The 24,742-nt window shown below is 40.1% G+C and overlaps 3 protein-coding genes and 1 long non-coding RNA gene across 10 annotated transcripts; all 4 read right to left on the minus strand.

Annotated features, from left to right (window-relative positions):
• Positions 1–709: 709 nt before the first annotated feature.
• casp8 (caspase 8, apoptosis-related cysteine peptidase) lies at positions 710–6,900 on the minus strand. 2 transcript variants are annotated; one of them, XM_040044885.1, is made up of 12 exons: positions 6,682–6,900; positions 5,819–5,960; positions 5,509–5,684; positions 5,319–5,424; positions 3,206–3,335; positions 3,049–3,107; positions 2,920–2,962; positions 2,723–2,787; positions 2,517–2,628; positions 2,235–2,362; positions 1,428–1,813; positions 710–989 (listed from the first exon to the last, which is right to left on the minus strand). In XM_040044885.1, exons 2-12 carry the CDS (start codon positions 5,927–5,929, stop codon positions 854–856), a joined length of 1,452 nt encoding a protein of 483 aa, XP_039900819.1. In that variant the 5' UTR covers positions 5,930–5,960; positions 6,682–6,900; the 3' UTR covers positions 710–853. The 2 variants fall into 2 exon arrangements, with proteins under 2 accessions (XP_039900819.1, XP_039900820.1); XM_040044886.1 differs by having other exon boundaries at positions 5,819–5,969.
• A 202-nt stretch (positions 6,901–7,102) lies between these two features.
• On the minus strand, positions 7,103–10,793 carry LOC120741824 (ciliogenesis associated TTC17 interacting protein). Of its 2 annotated transcripts, none has more exons than XM_040044894.1 (9): positions 10,453–10,793; positions 10,124–10,306; positions 9,979–10,034; positions 9,781–9,867; positions 9,409–9,576; positions 9,196–9,320; positions 7,903–7,979; positions 7,741–7,808; positions 7,103–7,640 (listed from the first exon to the last, which is right to left on the minus strand). In XM_040044894.1, the coding sequence occupies exons 1-9, from the start codon at positions 10,568–10,570 to the stop codon at positions 7,452–7,454; spliced, it is 1,071 nt and encodes a 356-aa protein (XP_039900828.1). In that variant the 5' UTR covers positions 10,571–10,793; the 3' UTR covers positions 7,103–7,451. The 2 variants fall into 2 exon arrangements, with proteins under 2 accessions (XP_039900828.1, XP_039900826.1); XM_040044892.1 differs by having other exon boundaries at positions 7,741–7,811; positions 10,453–10,791.
• Positions 8,456–14,765, minus strand: LOC120741823 (caspase-8-like). 5 transcript variants are annotated; one of them, XM_040044890.1, is made up of 7 exons: positions 14,515–14,765; positions 14,055–14,389; positions 13,929–13,945; positions 13,701–13,803; positions 13,075–13,618; positions 12,921–12,986; positions 8,456–8,745 (listed from the first exon to the last, which is right to left on the minus strand). In XM_040044890.1, exons 2-7 carry the CDS (start codon positions 14,380–14,382, stop codon positions 8,580–8,582), a joined length of 1,224 nt encoding a protein of 407 aa, XP_039900824.1. In that variant the 5' UTR covers positions 14,383–14,389; positions 14,515–14,765; the 3' UTR covers positions 8,456–8,579. The 5 variants fall into 5 exon arrangements, with proteins under 5 accessions (XP_039900824.1, XP_039900822.1, XP_039900823.1 ...); XM_040044888.1 differs by having other exon boundaries at positions 13,929–13,960; XM_040044889.1 differs by having other exon boundaries at positions 14,046–14,389.
• Positions 14,766–23,413: 8,648 nt separating this feature from the next.
• LOC120741792 lies at positions 23,414–24,319 on the minus strand. Its single transcript, XR_005697697.1, has 2 exons — positions 23,794–24,319; positions 23,414–23,715 (listed from the first exon to the last, which is right to left on the minus strand). It is a non-coding gene; the product is annotated as an uncharacterized LOC120741792 (long non-coding RNA).
• Between the last annotated feature and the right edge of the window lie 423 nt (positions 24,320–24,742).

Raw genomic sequence — 24,742 nt, forward strand, 5'->3', positions numbered from 1 at the left:
ATTTATCGGATGCATACTGTCAGTCCCTATAAAAGTAGTGGACAGAAGACGATGTAGCGGGCCTTTAAAAACTATCTACAGCAGGTGAACAGTATATGAAATTCATGTCCCTAATAAATATGAAGAAAATCTAGCACCTGAGAGATCTGGCCCTTCAGTCTATCCAGCTACTGTTCACTTAAGTCTCATCAGACAAGGTCTTCGTGGAAGGGTGGCTGTCAACAAGCCATTCTTAAAGGGAAACGGGAAGAATGGGTTGAGACATTCCAGATTGCACAAGACCTGCAATGAAATCAGTCCAGCTCTTATGCAGTGACGGATCCAAATGTAAAACCTTTGGTGTGTGATTCTTATATAATGCTTTTTTCTTCTTTGAGCGCTCAAAGTGCTTTAGGCAACCTGTCTCATTCACCTGTGGTTGTCACTGTGTACAGAGGTCAAGAGAGAGGTACAACACTGGTCTATATGATGTATCGCTGTCGTGGTTTGAAGCAGCATTTTAACCAGTACCTTATATAACCTATTACACCTCGGCAGCTCCTTTACCTGTAATGTTTATTTTTGGCAGTTGCTCAAATGTTAAGAAGTGGTGTAAGAGTGTAAGATTTGATTTCATGATTCTTAGGTGAAAATCAATTTTCTAGAGTTTGGAAAACACCAAATAAAAAAAAATTCCTATTTATATTTGAGAAATGACAAAAATGTACCATTTCATTTGCCACTGTGGATAATTTTTATTCAGTTCATAATTACAAAAATCACATTTATCAAACCAAACACACACACAGTGTAAACTGTAATGTGAATCTGGGAATTGTGTAGACATGCAGTGTTGTATTCGGTCACAGTCAGGTCATATATATTTGAGGACGAGCTTCTTGGTGAGAGTGTATTTGGGCTCTGGTATTTGTTTGTGGGATAAAAACTCTCCTTTGCTGATCTCCCTGTTCACATGTGTCAGGACAGTGAGGATATCGTCCATCTCCTGTCTGGAAGGAACACACGTGAAACAAAAAGGATTCATCTTGGATAATTTTAACAAAACACCCAACTCATGCCAACACCATGTCTGAAAGCACCAAAAACAGGCAGACAGAAATGTACAGAGATTTGATGCATTTGATTTGTCTTCCCTGATGACTTTTGAGCCTCAGAAAATGGGTGTAATTTTAAAACAGTTAAGACTGTGCTTTTTGTAAAACCCCTTGAATAAAAGCACAAGGTCTGATTGTGTGAAAATTTATTGAGGTGTTCTACAGAGGAAAAACTACTACATTTGTGTTTTTGTCCAAAATTCTAGGGACTTAACTGTATATAACAGAAATTACATTAAAAAAAAATCTACTTTGTAGGAAACTACTGCACTATGACCTTCCCATATGACAGTGGTGTGGTCTGCTATAAAGAAACTAATCATTTTAACTCACCTTTCCGCTGCTTTTTTCAGCTGCTTGCACAGCTCCTGGATGTAGATAGATCCTGTGAGTGTGTTTCGAAATGATTTGAATTCCTCTACTGTGGACATGCCGATCAGAAAGTCTGCTCGTTCAGGCACTAGCACTGCCTCATCAGGGACTGAGGCGTCTGATTGCAGTGCTCCTTTGTTTTGGTTCTCGTCCTCTCTGCTGCTGGGATAGTATCCTTTCTGGAATCCTTCACCCTGACTTGCTTCAATGAAGAAGAGTTTGGGCTTCCCTGCCAAGGTTGGGACTCTTCTACTTGTAAAGGGGTCCATCAGCTCTTTCAGGAACACCCTTTCCTCATCTGCGCCAAAGACACAACCTTTTTCTCCATGCGAAAGCACGCATACCACCTTAAATCAGAGGTAAATATATGTTTTATTATTTATACTAACAATACTGCTAACACTGTCAATGTGGCTGCTGTTACAATCACAGAGACATGCACTACATGGTGACATTTTGAGAAATGTGCTGATTCCAGCTAAGACCTTTTTGAGAAGACTGATACCGCATATCTGCACAGTAAATGTGAAACAATAGCTGGCTCATTTACTAAAGAAAAAAATGTAAATGTAATATTTATAAGTTATGGTTTTATGGTAAAGTATTTGTAGGTTACATTTAGCCTCAGAGCCTGCTGCTTGTATTCTGTATGGCTGTGGTGCCAATCTTCACAGATAACTCTTATTTAAAAAAGAAAAAAATTCAAAATAAGTGTAAATGTATAAAATGTATGAAGTACTACAATTCCGAAGGTGTGTGACTACGCACCAAGGTATCATGATTTGTAAAATTAATCCTGCCAAGATCATTTATTTTCTTCTTCATCTGCTCTGCAGTACAGTTGTCGTGTATCTTCACTTGAAAACCGAAGTGAGTGAACAGTTCTTTCAGATCATCTGTGTCAGACAGAAATAAAGCAAAAGAAGGATTATAAGTAGATTACATGGTCATGGCATATGTATATATGCATTAATTGGTACCGGGCTCAGGTGCGTCCAGATAAAACAGTCATAGATAAATCAGGTCATTGTTTAAAGGCAAGAACTGTACCTGCATCCTTCTGAGTTCCTTTTCGATTACTCAGATGTGTTCCTGTGAAGATCTCATTGTTGAAGACCACGCACAGACCACGTGGGTTATGAGTCAGTGTGTAGTAGTCTGACTACAGGACACAAACACAGCAAACAGGCCGATCATAAATGTTACTGATGTGACAAAAGAATGAATGAAAGCATGAGAGCCTGTGAATGGATTACCTGATCAGGAAGAGAGGTGGGATTTGTTTCTAGTTGTGCATCAGTGTTAATACTCTCTCTTCGATCTAAACAAAACATTACAACAATGTAAACTTGTATATCAATCATGAGTATGATAAAAATAACAAAAACATAAGTGTGACAACAGAAGGTTTAACAAATAATAATCACAAATACATTTTAATAGAGACACCTACAGTTGGGTTGAGTTTCAGTTATAGACAGTGGCTCATGGGTCCTCTGTGGGAATAAAACAAAGCAGTCAGCAAACTGACAAACTGCAACATTAACTGCTCAGAAACACACATTTACAGACACACATATACCTCAATATCCATGCTGACATCAGGGGGTAACGTGAACTGCTGCCGTTGCTGACCGCCTCCTGTAACGATCACAATCATTTGATGGTGTTACCAACACATTCAATTTCCACATGTATGTATATGTACATGTGCGGGTATATGGAAGTGGATCCTATACCTTGTGTGTACTCCTCTAAAGTAATTGCCAGTTGTTGATCACACTCTTGCAGTGCTTTATGTAGCAAGCTAACATCTGTCTCTGATAGTAAAGCAGATTTTTCCATTTCTGCAAACACGTCCAGCGGTGTCTGGAATGAAAAGACAAAGTTTTTAGTTCACAGAGGCTGTTTGTGGGACAGTCATCATCTCTGGTGCCATAAAATCCACAACACGGTTTCCATTTGCATCAAATGCAAAGCACAGAAAATAATACTTGGTGGAGATTTTAATTGAATTTAAGGAAAATACAAAACAGTGAGATTCCATATTACAGAAATTCAACCAAAGTAATAGACATTATTATTTACAAATAATCTATGCTGAATTCATAAAGTTACTTGAGGGACTCCTCAAAGTTCAGTGCTCAAACCTAAACTGTTCAAACGGTATGTATATAAATTTATGTTGTTCTGGGATAAAAAAAGTGAAGCAGCGTTTCAATACAATTTAAAGGGAATTGTAAGTTTTTAAATATGAATAAATTATCACTAACCTATAGCAAAATAAAGAAGAAGGATAATTATATAATAACAGGAAAATTAAAAAACAAATTCCAAATAACGATGAATAACAGTTAAACAAAAGAGGTGTAAATAGATGGAAATTGACAGGAAATTGACACCACCAAAAAAAAAAAATATCTTCAATTACAAAATTAATTGTTCCTTGTTAGTTTCACATAGTAAGGATGTCAAACTCATTTTGATTTCAAGTGGGCCTGACCAGTGAAACACACCTTTCTGTCAGTGAAAAGACATTTAACTAATTTCAACAGCATATCTCAGTTTTTCTATACGACACAGAAATGCTGCTGTGGTAATCTTTCACCATGACTGTTTGTGTTTAAATTCTAAAAAATAAATGTGTCAATTTTCAGAGAAAATTCTGGTAGTTCGTTGCCTCGTTGCCCTGACTGGCCTGTAAATAGGAAACAAGAAATGTGCTTTTTTGTGTGGACGCACAAGAAAACAACATCCAAAAACCTTCCACCTTTAACATTGAAAAAACAGGAACTTTTCTGTTTTTTTAAATAATGTAATTAATGTGGTGTACTAGGGATGGTCACCAGAGAGATGTGTATGGGTAGGAAAAGCCGAAAAATATATTGAATTATAGTTAAAAAGAATTTAGGCCTTGCTTCACATTTTCTAAAGCTACCTAATGGGCAGGATTGGAGTCTTTTCTCAGACTGATTCTGGACCTCAGGCTTTATGTTTGACACCCCTGTACAACATCAGAACAGTTAGAGGGATATCATGTGTTTGCTGATATATTCATCTCAGCATTTATGCATTTATATAAAAAAATAAACAGGAGAAACACCCTTCACCATATAACGATTGCTGATGTTGTATAGTTCGTTCTGCAGAAGGTACTCTAGTTATATGTTAGTTACACACATGTTGTGAAAGCTGCAAACACAACAACCAGCTGATCCAAGCAAAGTTGGGCAGAGTGTAAACAAGTAATCCATGACCTCTTATGACAATAAAAAAATAAATCTGATTTTAGCAAGGACTGTAAATAACTACATTTAATAAATAGTATGGAAATCTGTTTATGTTTCATGTGTCTGGAAAGAAATCCGCATTGGTTGCACTTTAGCTGCATGCAAAAATAAACAAATCCAGTTTTCCTGCTTTTACTTTTTTTTCCTCTTTAGAAGAAAACTCTTGAGAATCGATTAGTTTAAGCCAACCAACAGACTTTCAGTAAACTGCATGCTTTTATGATATCACCGATCTCAACTTTGCACTAATGATGCACAAAGCACAAAATAATAAACTGTATTCAGAGGCTGGTAGTTTCCACTTGAACTTCAGTGTGTGAAAAGCCGCTGTAAACAGTACTCAGTCTATTTGACAGAACATTTCAAAGTAAAATTACCAGTTAACTACTCTTAGTAGTGGAAGTGTGTTCTTTACTGTGCTTACAAAATGAAAGGAAAAGTCGTTACATGCTGATCACAGTGAAAACAATCTAAATGTCAACTGTACAGCTAGCCTTTGATGTTCAGTAAAAAGCTTCTCACTCAAAAGCAGAAATGAAAAGGTGGATTGGTGTGTTCTCACCTTGGACAATTCCATTTGTCTCCTGCCCAGCTCGTCAGTCAGTAGAAACTTCAGCTTTTCAAAGTTCTCTGTAGTGAAGCCATTGTATATAGAATACAGGGTCTTCCTAATGGTCAGAGAAAAACTTTTGATATATTACTATTCCTATGCTGCATGCTGTACTATTAAGATAAAAACTGAAAGCTTTTACCTGTAGTCTGACAGGACAGGACTAGCATCTGTTTCCTCTGGCGGTCTGCTGTCTGTCTCCAGGACCCTGAGGAGATCTGCTCGATGGATGGTGTAGAGCAGCTGCCTGAGGAAGGCATCGTTTTGCAGCAGACCTTTTTCCTCTAATCTCAAGAACAGGTCTTTTGCATCCTTAATCTGTAAGGAAAAAAACCCGCTCTTGAACATGAATATCCTAGGGCGTCATACTGTCAATGTGTTATTTAAAACAATTTTCCACAAACATGCTAACAAAACAAGTGTAAACACATTACAAAATTTGCTGTGCTCACGTTCTCCAGGCGTCTTCTGGTGACTACATCACGGCATAAGAAGCAAAGTTCTGCCACTTCAGAAGAGTCCAGGCCCTCATCTATGTGGGACAAAGTCAGCCTGTCCATCATGGCCTGGTCCTCAGCTCACAGCGATCTGCAGCTTTTATTGTTAACAGAAAACAAGTGTGCAGTTTTGATGGAGCAAAAACTGAAGTATTCAAAAACTTCATGCATTGCAAACAAGCAATTTTAAATTAATGACTAAAGATCATGGCTAGAATGTTAAAATAATGACAACAATAATAATAACACCACACCATACACGATAAGATGCCATTACTGCCCTACGTAGAAGCACCGCTATACTGTAAGTTTTTACAGGGAAACACAGTAAGATGACTACATAGAGAACTTTGTCTTCCATCGCTGACCTTTCAACAGCGAACTGTTATCTTGATCATTATTAAATGGCACAGAGCTTTGGATGTTAGGCCACATCATCTCTGACTATCCAAACAAACAAACAAACACCTGCAACATTTAAATGTTATTTACAATTTCCTATGAAAGCCTGGTTTTAAATTGTGTATTTGCATGGCAGCTTATACGTGACGCGGTGTCTTTCAGTCCTTCACGGTTTACTTTATTTCATGTTATTTTGGCCTCTCAATGCGTTTCTAGTAATCCCGTGTAGTCCCATGAAAAGACATCTGCGTGATACGACAGAGTGACGTCACTAACACTACCCACCCCGCCGCCAGTTTTGTTTCTCTTGACAAAAACGAACATTAAAAAGTTTTAAGTCAATGTTACATAACGTGGCCCAGAGTTTACGCTAACAGTTTACGTCAGGTGAACTAAATTACGACGCTGAAACTTACCGCCGCTGTCTCTCGCTGTTAGTTTACAGCTCCTTAGCGAAAAGGGCGCGTCTTGTTAAATGCGAGGAAAATAACCCTTTAAACAAATGAAAAAAAAAACTTTTTGGGAGCAAAAAAAATGCTGAAATATGTTTCAGTGGCTTTTATTTCCGCTTTCTGTTAGAGCCGCAAATTCTTTCGTTTTCGGAGCAAGCGCCTCGCGTAACTGGGTGTGACGTCACGGTATAGGAAGTTGAAGTTGAGTGTCGGGTGCTGGGTAGAAAATTTTTAAAAAATAAAGGCCACATAGGCCACATTCACACACAAACTATAGCGTTAGTGAGCTGACCAATATATTTTTCGCTTCACACTTGGCTACATGAGTTTACTAAGCTCAACTACAGCACATACTGGCACGTCTTTCATAATAAAATCCGTTTGTTTAGCATTGTAAACCTTTATTTTGAAAACTCCCATGCTTCTTTTTTTTTCTTAAACGCATACATATTTATCGGCAGAGGGCTTTGCCCAAACGTGTACAAGAAACCCAAACTACTGAAACTGAAAAAAAAACCCCAAACTTTATTTATCTGTCTTTTACTGGAAAGATCACAACATTTGAGTTTTGATCGTTTGTGTTCCTCTCCACCAAATGTCCACAGATACAACTAATAGTCAGTCACTCGGAATAAAAAACAAAATAACTTTCTAAATGTCAGTGAAGATTATTCTCATGAACAAACATATATGAATCTTATAAAGAGACAGTTTGTGAGCATGTGATAATGTGACTAGAGGGACTGGGCTTCCTGGTCTGCGTCTGCAGGATGATTGGAGGCAAAAGGGGTGAAGTACTCTCTGGCAAACAGAAAGACGTCGTCTGGTTTCCTCAACAACAGCAACTGCAGGAAGTCAGATATTAGTGCTCGAATCTCTGGATGCTGTCTCAAGTATGAGGAGTGGTCGGCCTTAAGCTCTTCCTGCCAAAACAAGACATAAACACACATTCATTTTCTGCTCAGATGGTCAGTAGAGTAATGGAAGTCTAGTATTAATCTCCTGTTGCACATGACCGGCTACCTTTCTGTCCAGAAACTTAGAACGCATCTGCATGTCTTCCTCCCACACAAGGGGGATCTTCTTGAAATCTACTGTAAAATTACAAATACACAAATATCACTGAATCTTTCATTGGAATCATACCTCTTATGTGTGAATATGTGTGTGGGGGATGTGTGTAACCTTTTTCTGCCTTTGATGGCAACTCTAGAAGTCTCATGGTGACTGGTGACCCCACCTGAACTCTGGTCACCAGATGCCTGATCAGAGAATGTAACGAGTCAAATTGAAAGCACTAGTGTAACACATAACAGCAATAATAGCACTTACTTGTTATTCAGAAACCGCTTGAGTTAAGCCAGAAAGTCCTCATGTATCACCAATATTCTTTCGCATACAAAAATCAGATGTGTCCTATTCCGTAGGTATATCTACACTTTATGGGAACCTTTCCCTTCAAAATGATCATTTTTAGAAACTGAATAGTTCCTAAGATGTCAAGGACACAAAGCAATTAACTATTCTACTATAGCTAATGTTATAGTTTGGACCCACAAAGAAGAAGCATCAATGGCTCCATTAGCAGTGGTTGCTTGTTTACATTATTGTATTTTGCACAACTCTGTTGCTTGTGAAGCTCGCACACAAGAATTTCACTCACATGTGCTGTACCAATGTACCTGCACATGTGATGTGACAATAAAAGTGATTTGATTTGATTTGATTTGATTTAATAGTTTTGGCTGACATGTGAAAGATCTCTAGTTTAAGACCAGGAGGTGACATAAATCACAAGCAGGGTTGTACCAGGAAGGATGCCAAATCAAACATATGGGAAATAGTAGAAATTCTTCTTTTATTTATCCCTTTCCCTGTTTCATCCACACCTCTTTAACCTCACTTACTGTCGGAGTTTTCTTATCACTGGTGGGCTCCTTTGTTCCATACCTGAACTTACCTGGCACAGAGTATATAATGACTGCACTCCCTTCCACCTCACTCTGTTTGCTTCTGGACTGGGAGCAGCTAAGGTGAGTTAGCTTAATTTACTTATTTAGCTTTAAGTCAGTGACTTGAAATCTAACCTTGTTTGGTCTTTTTAAGAGATTGCTAGTCCATGTGTGGCAATCTTTTGTGTAATTTAAACTACCTTTTTCTACAAGTTAAATAAACCCAACCACTGGGGAATCACTGATGGTTCATTCATACTGGTTGCCCATGCTGATAACAGTCCTGTCCTTTTAACCTCCTAACTAATGGATCCCTTGTGATTAAGGGAAGCATTCAATAAGTAGTGCTATTGTGTGATTAAAATGATTTGTTGTTTAGTCTACATTAGTGACCTCCTATCAGCAGTAGGTAATATAAACATGAAACTCAACAGTGGGCAGCTGCAGTCTGTCTGGTGCACAGAGGGAGGCAGTAACACAGTCCAACATGTGTAGGATGATGGAGAGGTACATATATTAAGCTTACCCATCATCCAGGAAGTAGCACTGCCAGGTACTGGGGCTGCCCTCCATGGACTGAATAATCCTCTCTACCCCAAATACATCCAGGAGCTCAGCCCCGACCTCTAGCTGCCTCTGACTCAGCTCTCTCTGAGCACAAAAGAGACCACAATCAGAGCTCAGTACTCAAACAAGTTACTGATGGACCAGGATGTCTTACACAGGCATAAAGACTTACAAAAGAGGTGTTAATTATGTGTAATCCTGGGTCTAAGGAGACAAACGTCATGTTTTCTGGCATCTTCCTCCTCAGAGCGATCAGGCGCATCAGCAGCAAGCTGGAGCCCTCAGTTACCAGCCCTCTCAGGACAGACATGGGGTAGGACATGCTTTCTTCTGTCACCTCCTGTACACACACACACACACACACACACACACACACACACACACACACAAACGACAACATGCAGTAAATGCGCAACAGTAAGTAAGGATTTTGTAAATACTGGACTAACTCTTGCAAAGAGAGCATGGAAGTTGCTCTGAATGACTGTGGTACTGTTTCATTAATATATTAGTGAGTTGACCTATAAAGCAGTGGTTATCTGACCTCTCCCACAGTCGTAACCTTATGGATCACCATCTGCCCATCACACTGCACCATGTGACACCTCTTGTCCACACTATGGCCCTCGAGCTGAGGAGAGAAGTATAGAAGCCCATCAAAGGTGCAATATTTCCACTTAATGCATCTGCTGAGCTGAGTCAATGTAAAAAGAAACAGCCCGGAAAGGATTCAGCGACTCACCTTGACATATTCATGGTGATCTTCCTCCAGCACCTCCAGGTCAGTCGTTAGGTAGGCTTAAACAGAGTAAAGGGTATGAAGAGAAATACTAACAACAGGAAACAGCAAAGATCAGTTTGTCCTAGCATCCTCTGCCTGCTGTCACCTGTCACTGCTGTCCCACAGGGGCAGTCATCAATGGCTCCGTGGCTCTGAGCATGAAGCATCATACATGGCTGCTCTCTCCGGGCAAACTCCACCGTCACACTGAACTCCCCCAGCTCTCTCCCCCCCTCTGATACAGTCACCAGCGAGTCTGCAAACACACACTTCTGCAGCTCGGCAGGCTCTGAGAAGCGAAGGGACACAGAAGGTAAAGCCAAAGTGGACAGATTCAAATATCTGTAATGATTTCACGGTTTTTTGCTTTTCAGGTAGTTTTGGACTCAGCTGTTTCCTACCGACCATATTAGCCTAAATTGGATGCGAACTCACCGATGCCGGACATGAACGTGACAGCTTCGTCAGAGGCTTCCAGCTCCTGTCGCTGTTCAGGTCTTTCAGTCCCCGCTGAATAACCCACAGCAGTCTGTTCACCCAGCGTGGCTTCCATCTTTAAAACAGCCTGAAAAGTGTGTGGGAGCAACTTCACAGGACACTCGCCTGCCTCGACAGACAGTCTGTCTGGGTAATTTTATGCAAAGCAGTCTTATCCCACACTTTTCCTGCTTAGCATTTTTCTGCTACGGAAGGGAAGCTGACGACCAAATCTCTGTTGGCATGGCAACGACGCTGGAGTACCGTAAAGACCATTGTATGTGTGAATTGTAGGCTGACTATTCACCACCAAATCTAGAGGAAGGAATTATACAAAAATAGAGGCGCTGTACATAAGCTAATAAAAAACAAAACAAAGAACACTGATTACTATTCCTCCTAAAAACCAGCAAATAATTTTTGTGAATTAATTTACTTAAGTCTGAGATCTTTACATCAAGCAAACAATTATGCAATACAATATATAATAGTGAATTCAGATCATAATTCTGATTGCAAAAGCTGCTAGACAGAACAATCTCAAAAACAGTCCTACTGTACTGTCAGGAGGACATCCTGGGCCACATTTGTGGGGGTCAGTCTAGCAGGCAACATGCTTGCTTTTCAAAATGATGGCCATTTCACATGTTATAGCAAAAAGGGAGCTTAAGTGATTTTTTTTTTTAAATTTGATCATTTTATTTTTTTTTATTTAAAAGGGACAGTGCAGTTTAACATATTTCAAGTGCAAGACATGAAACTGATGTGCCGCACACAGGTTTATAGCTACTGCTAATTTTCAACAATTGTCCCTTGTTGGGCTTACAATCTAAATAGATACATTTGTAGATATTATGTTTCTGTTGCTAAAAGTCGATTTTTTTTTCATTCAATATTCTTGGGGATTTTTATTTTGAATTTAGTAGGACTTCAGAAATGTACAGTAAACCTATCCCACTTAACCTTAAACAAATGTTTGATTCAGTGTCCTTTGTAGTGGACAGCAAGACTCCCACATTTTCAATCTGTGTCCACACTTCAGGAAGCAGCGGGCTGAGTGATGTAGAGTTCTTTTAAATTCTGGATTTCACTCAGTCAGACTTGCATATAGGATGAGATGGAGGAGTGCAGGGAGGTGAGAGTCAGAGGGCACACCAGCTTCTGAGGAGCCTGAGAAGGAAGCCACTGTCACTTATGGACAAGCGTGTAACCAAAGGTGTTTTTTGGCTCTACCCGTTCTTTCTTTATGGATTCAATTTCAACCCTATTAACACTGGGTTGAAATTGAACTAACAATAAACATGAAAACAGGGCAACTCTGTCTATAACCACCATCAGTGATCAGACAGCCAGGTTCTTGAAAGTGTCAAAGCACACAAACCAAAGGGAGATGCTCATCTCTGCAGGCAGCCCAAACATTTATAAGCTGCATATCATACGTTAATATCTATGACATGACTTGGATCTGGATATATTCAGTACTATTTATAGCAATTTCAATGCATATAGACGGATTGTTTAAGACTATTACTTTCCAGCACTGACAAGATGACTTCAATATGTGATCAGACGATAGAAGGCCAGTGCAGATGTTTCCTACAGCACTTACGCAATACCTATTAACCATAATAGGCTTCAGCTGTGGTCTCTTTGCTCCAGCACAGGCTACTCAAACACTGGGATGTCCTTCTCTGAACTTCACCTTCCTTTTTTAAATCAAGTATTTCCCTTCATCTAACAGTTCAGAGATCCACATGAAAAAAACAAAACAAAATGAGGGACAGAAGAAAATAAACAACATTTTTGAAAAAAGGTTTTGCTGGAACATGTTTCTTTCAACCACATATGGTAGCCATGGTAACTTTCAGGATTTGTGGAGGGAGAAATCAAGTCAAACAGTTCTGAAGCAAACTGATGTATTCTGAGAGAATTAAAAGACATAACAAGTTAAATGTAACATTTTTATTGTTACTATCAGGAGAGTGTTGTGAGATTTGTTGTTTGAAATAAAAGTAACCTTTTTGATTAAGTAATGTTACTAGGTTTAAGAATGTAAAGGCTCAGTTTAGGAAAAGCACCCGTGAAGCTCTACTGCAGCACATGTAAAAACCTCCCAACACAAATAACACCAGTTGTGTTCACAGTCAGATTTATTCTTTGATATAAAACTGCTACAGTATAAAATGCAGCACCTCAATGCGAGATTCAGATTTAGAAAAATAAAAGATTTAAAATGATGACAGAAAGATGGAAAATATAAAGGAAACATTTTAAGAAACATAATAAGTAACTCTGATAAGTAATCATGCATCCCTAGTTGCACAGTAAGATGTGCTGTATTTCCATGATGACTTCAGGTGCACTGAGGTGGCAGCACAAGTTTCTTTCTCAGGGTGAATCTCACTTCAGGCATCTGCTTGGCCAACAAGGAGGTCTCTCGATGTGCTACATCATTGTTCACGTAGTGGAGGATGGAGACGATGTCTTCGCCCCTAAGAGCATTTATAGAGATACAAAAACATGTTGATATCACTGTCAGGGTCAGTGTGCACATGTGTTTGGTGATTTTAAAACAATTACCTGGGACAGCGCTCCTTCAGCTGCTCACAAAGAGACTGAACGAACCAGCTTCCATCGACTATATGTCTAAGTGCAGCATGATCTTCAACAGTGGCCATGGCAACCAGAACATCAGCTTCCTCAGGGATGGTCAATGGTGAAGTATCATCATCAGTCTCCATCAGCTGCACTCCACGCTGTATGTTACTTCCTTGGCAGGCCTGGATCAGGAACACTTTGGGCTTACCGGTGAGGACGGACTGGTCACACCCCATGAACTTTCGGGTAATTTCTTTAATGGGGAGGGGGTTCCTGTCAGTTCCCAAAACTACACCCTTTTTTCCGTGACTCAGAATAGAGCAGATGAAAGCATCACCGTGCTCAAGGACCTGCTGAGGATCAACAAAGCTGCTGCCATCCCACTCTTTAAAGTTGAACTTCTGCAGCTGAGACATGTCTGCCAGGGAAGCAACAAACGTCAGTGCCTGATCCATCTGATCCTTGTTCAGGTCTTCACACATCAGCACTCTGAAGCCCAGACACCTGAACACCTCTGCCAAGCTTTCTGCAAAAAATGTAATTAGAGAAAAATATTTAAGCACCAGATACTAACAAGAAAGAATAAAAAATCTGCCCCTGAAACTTACGGGCGTCTTTATCTGTCCCTCTTCTCTGTGAACCATCCTTGAAGTTGTTATTGTTTATGATCACGCAGAGGCCGACGGGCCGACTAATGATTTGATAAACATCCTAAAGAGTGGACACCAAGATTTTACATGTGTTACTACAGGATGCGTAACCACAGAATTTCATCTACAGATCTGTCTCAAGCGATGTCACAAGTGTAGGAGGCTGTTTCTGCATCAGCATCTTACCTGTGACATATTCCCATCTTGTGGCAGAACATCTGAGGGAAGAACAATAAAACTGAGGTAAACAACCAAACACAACAGGAGACACAGTGTTTCTATACTGTGTTACGTGTGTGTTACCATGCTGACATGAAGACACTTGGACAGGCTCGGATAAAAGGGGGGTACAACTCAGCTGTAAACTCGCCAGCAGAGGGAAAGTTTCTTTAATGGCGCCATCGGTTTGCAGGAGGTTCAGGAAGTCTTTGCATTTATCTTCTCCTTTATTCATGATCTTATCCACGAGCTCAATGACGTGTGTCTCCGCATTTGCACTGTTGATGCTTTTAAGATTGTTGTACTCCCGCTGAGTGATCAGCTTATTCTCATAAACTTTGTTGAGAATTAGCCTGTGGTCTCCGGACAGAATCTCATGAATGGCTGTTTTATTGCTCCTTATTGCATTTTGGGCCGACATGCTGAATCTGCGCAAAGGAAAGAGTCAGAGGTGATCCTAAACACTACTGTCTGTGAGAAGGAAGTGGTTTAGTACAACTTACTATCATAATAATAGCTGCACATTATATTACATAAAACATAATTCTCTTACGGTCAGTTGGAACTTCTGCTGTCCTTGAAAACGAAACCTTGTTCCTTCTTTCAAATAACATCCAGCACCAAACTATCCCGCCTTCTGAGAACAAACTCGGAAGTGACTCAGATCCTCCAATAACGACTACACGCTATACAATAGCGCCCTCTACTTCTGGACAGCAGGAATAACAGGTTTACAGCCTTTGGTGTAGCACTGAGAAGAAGCTGTGCTGCAGCATCCCTGTCGCAGCAGAGAGTATTCCCCACAAATCCCCCACCCTGCTGCAAAAACGCACAGTATTATTACACAAACATAACATATTTTGTAAAGATCTCACAGTGGATTTCACACTGAATTTATCCGTCCGTGTGTGTGTGTGTGTGTGTGCGTGTGTGTGCACGCCCATGTGCAACTGTACATTGTAAATCATGATTAAAAAACATAAAAGCTGCATTTTAAGAAAGAAATTTATGGAGCGCATTGTATTTACCATGATAATTTATTTGGTGAAGGCAGACCCTTTGTATATGTGTAAAATAAACCACATATCTGCCAACCTGCTGCCTCAGGCTCAGGTGTTCCACTCCCATTGCCCCATTCCCACACACTGATATCTGAGGATGGAGGTTAGTTATTTTATGTCACAAAACAAGTGGAATTGTGTAAGGAAAAAAAATCTTTCATTTTTGCTAAGGCATATAGGATTCCCATGATGCATTGAGTATTTCTTATTATTAATCTTCAGCTCTCTTCCACAGCATGTCTTTTATCCTGTCTTCCTTCCCTCACCCCAACTGGTTGCAGCCGATGGCCGCCCCTCCCTGAGCCTGGTTCTGCTGGAAGTTTCTTCCTGTTAAAATGGAGTTTTTCGCTTCAAACTGTGGCCAAAGTGCTTGCTCATAGGGGGTCATGTAGGGCTGGGTATCGTCACTGATTTGTAGAATGATTTGATTCCGATTCACAAGGTCCCGAATCGATTCGATTCAATTCGATTTGATTCAACACTCGCAAGACTTTTTCAAAGGTGTGAGCATCACAGCAGATACCTTTGTGTCAAAGTAGCTGAAGATAAAACACAGAAAAACATGAAGGTGAGCTAAGTGTTTTGCATTTTGTATAATTTTAAAAAGTTTAAATTTGTTCAGTCGAACGACAGAAATTAGGTTTTCTAAGTAAAAGGGGAAAAAAACAGCGCTGTAAACAACAGTAGACTTGTGCATAACAAGCAAGCGAATAATGCAGAAAACAGATTTTTAGATGGGAAACTGTTCTATACAGAGAGAGCGAGAGAGAGAATGAGCTGTGCATGAAGTGTGATTTTATCGTGGTGGAAGCAAAACAGCAAAAGTCAGAGGGAATTCATGACGATGTTTATGTGAAGCGTAGTTTGGATCTTCTTTTGCTGCTGGTTCGGTCAATATTGTTTGGAGAGAGATAAAACTAACAGCTTTAGAATCAGCGCAAAAAGGGCGTAAACATAAAGCGCGACCCGCCGAAACATCAGAATCAGCGAGGTGTCGGCTTTCAGCCCCGACCGTGTCCGTGCTGTCGGGTGAGAAATGCGACATCTCACTGATTCTGATCCGCTTTGTGTTTACGTCTTTGTGCAGAATCCGTGTACCTGCTCTCATTTACTGTTTTAGCGTTTGTGAGGATTAACCTGAGATTCTGGCATTTCGGGCAAAATTAATTTATATTAAAAAATCGATTCAGGATTTTAATGAATCGATATCACGTTATCCAAGCCAGAATCGATTTTAATCGATAAATTGATTATCAAATCCCACCCCTAGTCATATGATTGTTGGGTTTTTCTCTGAATGTATCATTGTAGGGTCAACCTTACAATATAAAGCGCCTTGAGGCGACTGATGTTGTGATTTGGTGCTATATAAATAAAATTGAATTGAATAGAACAAACAGCAGCCCGATATCAGTCAGAGCTGTCATTAAACAGAAGCTATGAACACAGCTCTCTTGAGTGGGCAATTGAAGAAGTTTGTTTCAAGTTTTAGATTTAGGTTGCTCATGATTTTGTTTTGATGCCACCAAAGAAGACTGTGTTGAAAAGCTTTCAGTAATGAACCGTTTTTCAGTACAAGCTTAAATGCTTCAGAAAGCTTCATTTAGCCTGCAGAAAGTCCATTGAGCCAAAATGGAAGGAAACACACGGGCAGACAAAAAGTACAACACAACAGAAAGCTAGGACAAACCGAGACTTTATATACAGACAGACAGAGATTAATAGAGAATGAGTCACATCTGGGGAAAAATAAGAAACAGGTGAAAATAATCAGATAACTAAACAGGGGAAGCAAAAACGCACAGGAGACAGACTAGAAAAATAAAACAGGAAATGGCGACTAAATAAGATATGGATGAAACACGGGAACGTAAAATAAACTTAACCAAGGAACAGAATACAATCAAACTAGAATTATGAACAGAACACAGACTACAGGTAAAAAGGCCTGAGGATATAGACATAATGAAACCAGCCATACTATAAAATAAAAGTTGCATAATTACAACAGACTAAGGGTCAAAGAAAAACCTAAAAATAACAGAAAATGAGCGCAGGAAAAAACAAAACACACACACACACACACACACACACACACACACACACACACACACACACACACACACACCAACCAAAAACAAAATCAGTATATATAGTACATAGTATATAGTAACAAAATAAAAATGAAACAAATGCCGTTGTAACTGAACTAACTCCATAAAGGTTTAGTTTCACCAAACTAAAGAAAACAAGAAAACACCTGCAAATATTTTCTAAAAGTAGTGGGTTTTTTTAATTTAAAATATTGTACAACAAGACCAAGCTGCAAACGTGAACGCAATTCTTTTTTTCAACTGAAGCCTTTAATCGAACAAACAAACAAACAAATTGGCACTCTCTTATGGCCAGACACGTGACAGCTCTTCTGCTATCATTTTGTTCACATTTAAAATAAAAATGCAGACATAAGTGTACACATTAGTTTTTGAGTGCTAGTGAAAAGGGTTTTCTTTTTGTTTGTACTCTCTTGAGAATTTTTCTCCTCAAAATGCAACATTTGTACTTGCAAAAATTATTTACGTGCGCTTAGAATAGAGGCACATGATCTATAAGTCATTTCTAAATGTTAATGTTTGGTTTATTTCGGTGTTTTACTGGTTCCTGACTAAATCAGTTTGGCTTCATAACTGGACCGTTTAATTTAATATTGAAGCCTTACTCTGAGAGCTGTCAGTATATTTTGAATTTCACCCGTCATATTCCCCCCGATGTAAAATCTTCTGTTCTTATTTGAACGGCTGACTGTGAATTTAATTTAACATTAAAATATATTTTAATACAAGAAGAAACATTTTCACCGGGAGCAAAAATAGCATGTTAATAAGTGGACATCCTGAAGATTGTATTTTAAATATTGTTCAGTTCTCTTCCAAACACCAGCAGCTGTGTGTTGTAAGTTTTGAGTGTCTATTAAAATGAAAATAAAAGCATTCTAACATCTCACCTGTTTGTCTTTAATCAGGCATACATGTGTTTATTAATAGAGAGATTAAGCTTGTGTTAGTGGCTTTGCTTAACCGTATGAAGCTTATTAGACATTATGAAACAGATGATACGTAAAAGCAAATTTGCCAAAGTGCTTAAGGTACTTTTTAATTATTTTTTTCTTAAAAAAAAAATCTACTACATTATGTGCATTTTTTTCATTTAATGTGTAATTTCCAATGCAAATATTAATCACAGTTACATTAAGAAGGAAACGCAGTAAAAACTCAGGAACGGAGATGTCATCACGTACACTGCCGTCCTCGGGAAGTCAGGACTCCCATGTGAATCGACAAAGTCCGGACTGGCGAGAGAATTGAGAAACTGCCATTATTTGTTGTATTTTGTCACTGGGAGCCTCCAAACATAAAAACTTGAGCCTAAGCAGAAACACGTGAAAGGCAGTCCTGCTCGTGTATTCATCACCAGGAGATATTAAAGACATGAAAGGCAAAATCGTGTGCCATAGCCAGGGGTTAAAATGGGCCCGTGTTTTTATTTATTTATTATTGCAATGGTGGCTGATAATGAAGTCGTCAGCAAAGAACAAGTGACTTTTAATGAACACAGCACATAAACATAGTTGAATGTAGTACAGCTTACATGTGTGTTTATCAGTTAGCCATCTTAACTATATTCCTGGACAGCATTATTCTTCGACAGTATTCCACAGTGGTGCAGTTTGGTATGTAGCGCAGTGAGTTTTAGGCCTCAGTAATGCAGTGCAACGTTGTTATTGTTAAGTGTGATTCATCACTAAGCTGTCAATCACTTGAGTTGACCTCATTTAAATCGATAATAAAATATAAATATTATACATATAAGAAACCCCAAAGATTAAATTCGAAACCGAATTGGTTAAGAAAGAACAAGCCCCGCCTCCCCCTGCTATTTACGTGCTCAGATGCAGCCTGAACACACACACACACACACACACACACAGGTACTGTTTAAAGTTTAGTGTTAACCTGAGTCACTGATCATTTACAGTATTACAGAGTCTGGCAGTCTTTGCATGATGTCCACGTTACTGTAAGTTTCCAGCTGACTCTCAGCTGTGCCAGCAGGAAGGAGGCTCAATAAACCTGCATCCTGAGGTTTGTCATGCAGGATTAAATGAGGCAGACTTTGTTCAGACAGCTAGGATTGTATTTTACACTGACCCTAGATCAGTATAAGTATCATACAATGTAAACGAAGCACTGAAACTTGCACATATTTTTATAGATGCATTGAAGCTAATCGGGATATTTACTGTCAATCTGTGGCTGCGATTAATCACTTTACTAGAAACTTTATTAAGTAGTAACTCTTTACTTCATCACAGAGGCTAATATTTCTGTCCTAAAATAGTTTAATCGTTTAAATAGTAACAGCCAGTGGCGGAGCGGGGGGGTGGCTTAAAGTTAACAAATATGTTTTTTATATTTATCAACCTAAAAAAATAAACATTTAGTCTGATTTGATGTCACAATTAAAAAAGTGTTTGTGTTTTTGATTTGAAGAGTGTGTAAATATCTGGTTTCAACTGTATATTTGATGATGTTGATGTTTGGCTTGATTGTCAGCACAAAGAGGGAGAGAGAGGAACAGAGAGGGAGAGAGAGAGAATGAGGACAGAACAGAGATGGAACAAGAGCAGGTGACACAGACATGTTAGTCAAATGGTTGTTTAACAAAAGTATCACCGTATCATAGGTACTCATGTATCTTGTACCTAGTGTTTCTTTTTAGGTTTGTTATTTTTCAAATTCTATATTTATTAAGTTATGCAGGCTTGTTTGCACAACAAGGCTAAATAATTATATAAACTTTCAGTGTACTAAATAGTGGACTTTGGTAGAATTAAAAAAATAAGTGTAGTGCAGGTCTATGAAGATTTTTCGTGCTACTATCATCTAGTTCTGATTCTGATTCATGCATACTACCCTTTAGGGCTAAGCCCCGGGTGTATCAAATGTCTGCCTCCGCCTCTGGTAACAGCCTTATTGTAATATAAGCTAACCTTTACACCATAAAGACAGTAAAACACATAATAATATCTAGAAATGCATCTTAAAGCTGTTATATTAGCACTCATTCTATTACTAACGTAACCACATTAACATTATTGACACTCGCTGACTTTCCATAGTCATTGATAAGTGAAGCAGATGGAGCCTGACCCTGCGTCGCATATTTGATGAATTACACCTTGTGATCCACAAAACAGCAGCGGCTTCGCTCATGCGCGATTCATTTGCAGTTTGGATGCATAGGTGTGAACATCTCCTGCCCTGATAGCAGCTGGGGGAGGACTATCCTCCGCCCATGAGCACTTTGGCACGGGTGAGGTGCCCACGGCAGCACCGCTGCTTGTTGAGAGCAAGAGTGATACGTGTTTTCATGTCAAAAAGTCGTCATAAATAAGTCTCCAATAACACCAGAATAAGTCTCCAGATTCTCTAGTCGCTTTTTAGGGGGAAAAAAGTCGCTAAGGGGGTCTGAAAACTCGCTAAATATAGCGACAAAGTCGCTAAGTTGGCAACACTGGTTAGGAGTGAGCACGTGTTGCAATGTATATTTGTACGTGTGATTTGGCTCTAGAAGAATGTACAAACAGCAAATGTGAGTTTCACTTGTCATTACACTTCAGCGGAAGTATCAACAGTGCATGCATTAACCTGGACATGGACAACAGCAGAGGTGGGCAGTAAAGACACCCAGGTGTCGTCCACATATCTGTACCAGTGGCTGGGTACTCTTCCTTTGAAAGAGCCAAGAGCCTTCCTTTCCACTTCCTCCATGTAAAGGTTGGCTACAATAGGTGACACGGGGGAGCCCATGGCACAGCCATGTTTTTGTCTGTAAAAGCCTTCGTTGTACTTAAATATGTAGTGGTGAGGCAGAGGTCTAACAGTGTGCAGATCTGATCGGGTGTGAAGTTGGTCCTGTCCTCCAAGGAGCTGTCTTCTTGTAGTCGTTTTCTGACAGTCTCCACAGCCTCCGTGGTGGGTATGCAAGTGAAGAGAGAGACTACATCAAAGGACACCATGGTTTCATCTGGATCCAGGGTAAGTTTCTGTACCTTGTCGGTGAAGTCGTGAGTCTTGATGTGGTGTGGGGTGTTCCCCACAAGAGGAGCAAGGATGGTAGCAAGGTGTTTAGCAATGTTATAAGTGGCTGAGTTTAAGCTACTGACTATGGGTCTGAGTGGGACAGCTTCCTTGTGGATTTTAGGAAGTCCATAGATGCAGGGTATGGCATCACCTGGGTAAAGACGGTGATATGTAAGGCGGTCAATAATTTTGTCCTTTTCAAAGTCTTGAAGGCAAGCTATAACTTTCTTTTTGTAGCTGCTTGTGGGGTCTCGCTTTAGGGCTTCGTAGGTATTGTTGTCACTGAGGAGAGTAGTGATCTTTGTATGGTAATCTGTAGTGTTTAGGACCATGGTGCATCTTCCCTTATCAGCTGGTAAAACAGTGATGTTGTGGTCTTTGCTCAGGGAAGCGACGGCCTTCTTTTCCTGTATTGTGAGGTTGGATGGAGGGACTTTGGCACTGGAGAGCGTGGCTGAGACTTTCATCCTGATTTGCTCTGCTTCTGTCTGTGATAATTTATTAATCCGTGGCTGTGATGAGGTCCACTATGGGCAACTGTTGTGGAGAAATGGCAAAATTGAGTCCTTTGGCTAATACTCTCTTTTCAGGTTCAGTGAGAATCCTGTCTGAAAAGTTCTTAACCCATTTCTCCTGATTGACTTCAGGTGTGTTTTCTTCTCTGGGTTGTGTAGGTTCAGGATGAGGAGTGTGTGTTTTTGAAAGCAAGGTGTGAAATTTCCTGCGTTGTCTTTCTTTTCCTTTAGAGTGTTGGGCCCGCTGAGCCTTGTCCACAAACTTGTAAACCCCTTCTAAGATTGGAGAGGGTAGAAGGATTTCCAGTTCCTGCAGGGTCTGGCTGATCTTGATCTGGAGGGCATCTATGGTGAAATGGACCTGTCTTATCCTTTCACTTAAAAGGTGATTTTGTGCTCTGTAGAATCAAGTCTGCTCTGTATCCCCTGACAGTGGATCCAAGGCGCGGGCTCTTAGGAACAACTCTGCTTTGTCTACATCTTAGGTTGAAACTGAGATGGTTCCTATAATCCGCTAGTTTCCTCGATTCCCTTTCATACTCCCGCACCAGTTGAAGGGTGTTCCTCCCAACATGTACGGCAATATGGCTGTGAAGGTTCTCAGTCATCCAGGTCATCGTAGTCAAAGGAGCTTGCAAAGAAAAGCGTCTGGACTTCTTTAAGTTGCTTGAAGACGTTTCACCTCTCATCCGAGAAGCTTCTACAAAAGGCGACTACAAATGTTGTGGGTGCTAAATAAACAGAAGAAATTGATCCCTGTTGTCTTTGCTTACTGATTGTTTTTAGTGTTGACAATCCACATTGCCGGGATTGTATCTGTCAACATGTTTGTGGGTAGATCTGGATGTACCAGGGGTTAGTGCAGCCACTCAGCCTCTACTCAATGTGATCATAGCAGCAGGTGCAGATGTGTCACAAGTTAATCTAGTAGTTGGCCACAGGTGGCAGCAGTGGACTGACCTCCATTGGAGACTGCTCCAGCTGCTGTGTGATAGTGGATCTGCTACAAATTGAAGATCATAAGTTTTGGAAATTAACCCTTGTATTAAGTTGAAGAACAAACAATTGACATTGATTTTGTTGCGGGTCATTTAGATCCGTACTGTGTAAATCCACTCAGAATTATCCAAAAACTGCAATAAAACAATAGCAACTTTATTTTCCATTAGATAAACATGTAGAACACAGACATACAACAGTTAGACTGTCCATAACTATTTTAGGAACAATTTGGTTTTTCGTTCTTACAAACACATTTCTTTTGAACTTGCCCAACGTTCTCAGTTTTTCAATGCTCAACATTTTCTATTTTGTCCACATGATGGACAGAATGTAACTGTGTGCTTTCTGCAGATGTACTTCTTGCATTTCTCACAAAGAGTGCTTGTTTTCAAACAGGAACCTTCCTAACTAAGATTTAAAACAAAGGATTTCTACGTCTCCTCCAGTCTCACAAACAGATGACAAACCAAGCAACACACCTGAGTCACTGACTTTCTTAAATCCACTCACTCTCACTGGCTGTTTATTACTAGACACTGTGTAACTGCTGTGAATTCACAGTAACTGCCATCTCCTTACAAATGTTTATTTGATTAACCACACTTATAAAGACTGTATATAACAACCAACTCTAAAATGTTTGTTCGCAGAGAAAAGACACAGGCAGACTACACTAACGACATGTAACGGAGGCGGAAGGCTGGTTTTACTTCCACAGTGGGTTTTGTGCGAAGGAAGAAAATCTTCCTCCAACCGGATTGAGCAGTGGAGCCGCCAAGGGAAAGCCCACGATTAAAAACTGTATAATTAAAATATAATTTATTATATTTAAATAGTTAAAAATGTAAAATGAATTAAAACAACCTTGGCCAAGGGGTAACACAATAAAAATCAATAAAACACAACATTAAAAGTCCAGTGGCCTGCGCCACGACCTAAAAGTCCCAGGGAGCTAAGAAATCCAGCGAAGTAGTATAAAAAGGGAAACCCAGCGGAGTCCTCTCCTTCCCTTCCGCATTCGCGTCCCGATATGCTGGAGAAAGGGAGGAGCGGCAGTCACTATTCTTCTAGACAGTTTTATTTCATAAAAAGGGATAAGTCAGAGACTTACCCCGGGTGGGCAGAGCTCTCAACTCCGCCCGCCGCTTCTTTAAAACTGCAAATCGGCACAGCCGTCTCGTGCCTTCCGCTGGTGCTATCTCCGCTCTCCCCGCTGGTGTTGTCACTCCCCGCTGGCGATCTGCGCGCTGGCCCTCTGCGCGCTGGTCCTCTCCTCAAAGTTAACTCCAGCCGTCTTATATGTCACTCTGTAAATTTTCTTGCCTCCCTCTCAGGTGTGTCCAATCAATAAAAACGGGGAAAAAGGCGGAGTCTCTCCAGGACAACTTGACGGTATAACGAAAACATGCAACAACATAACCAGTGCACAAAACATGACCGATACATGCAATATAAAAACTAAGTAAATACACTTCATATTAAAATATAGCACAGCAAAACAACATCCGTCCTTCCCTGGATGACACATGTGATGTTACAACACTACTGAAATATTAGTGTCATTTCATTCATTTCAAAGGTTTATTTGCATGACGCACAAACAGACACAATTGAAAGGTACAAATGTGCATGACACGAATTCAAACGTGGTGCAGATGTGTGTCACAGGCTGATCTGGCTGTAGGCTGTGGCACTTGGCTAGAGGTGGCGCTGGTTGACTCGACTCCATGTTAGTGCACAAAGTAAACTGCACGCTGTAGTTGTGAAGCAAAAACGCTGAATTCGGAGAAATAAACCGTGCGAGGGGAACGATAACGACGACAAGAGTCTCCCGATCGTTTACTCTTGCTGTCCCGTGAACAACATCGGCGTAGTGTTAATTGTTTGCTGTTTTCATGATTGCGTTGCGCATGAGGGTATCACCAGGTAAACTCGCCATATTTTTAAACATTTTGTTGTTCAACAGCATCAAGACTGACGGAGTGTGTTTGAGATAACCTCACAAGTGTCACAGATGACACATTTGCTGGTTTGTCGGTAGCAGCTCCTGAAATGCAAGA

Source organism: Simochromis diagramma, unplaced genomic scaffold (genome assembly GCF_900408965.1).
Source record: "Simochromis diagramma unplaced genomic scaffold, fSimDia1.1 OVJJ01000663.1, whole genome shotgun sequence".
Taxonomy (NCBI): domain Eukaryota; kingdom Metazoa; phylum Chordata; class Actinopteri; order Cichliformes; family Cichlidae; genus Simochromis; species Simochromis diagramma.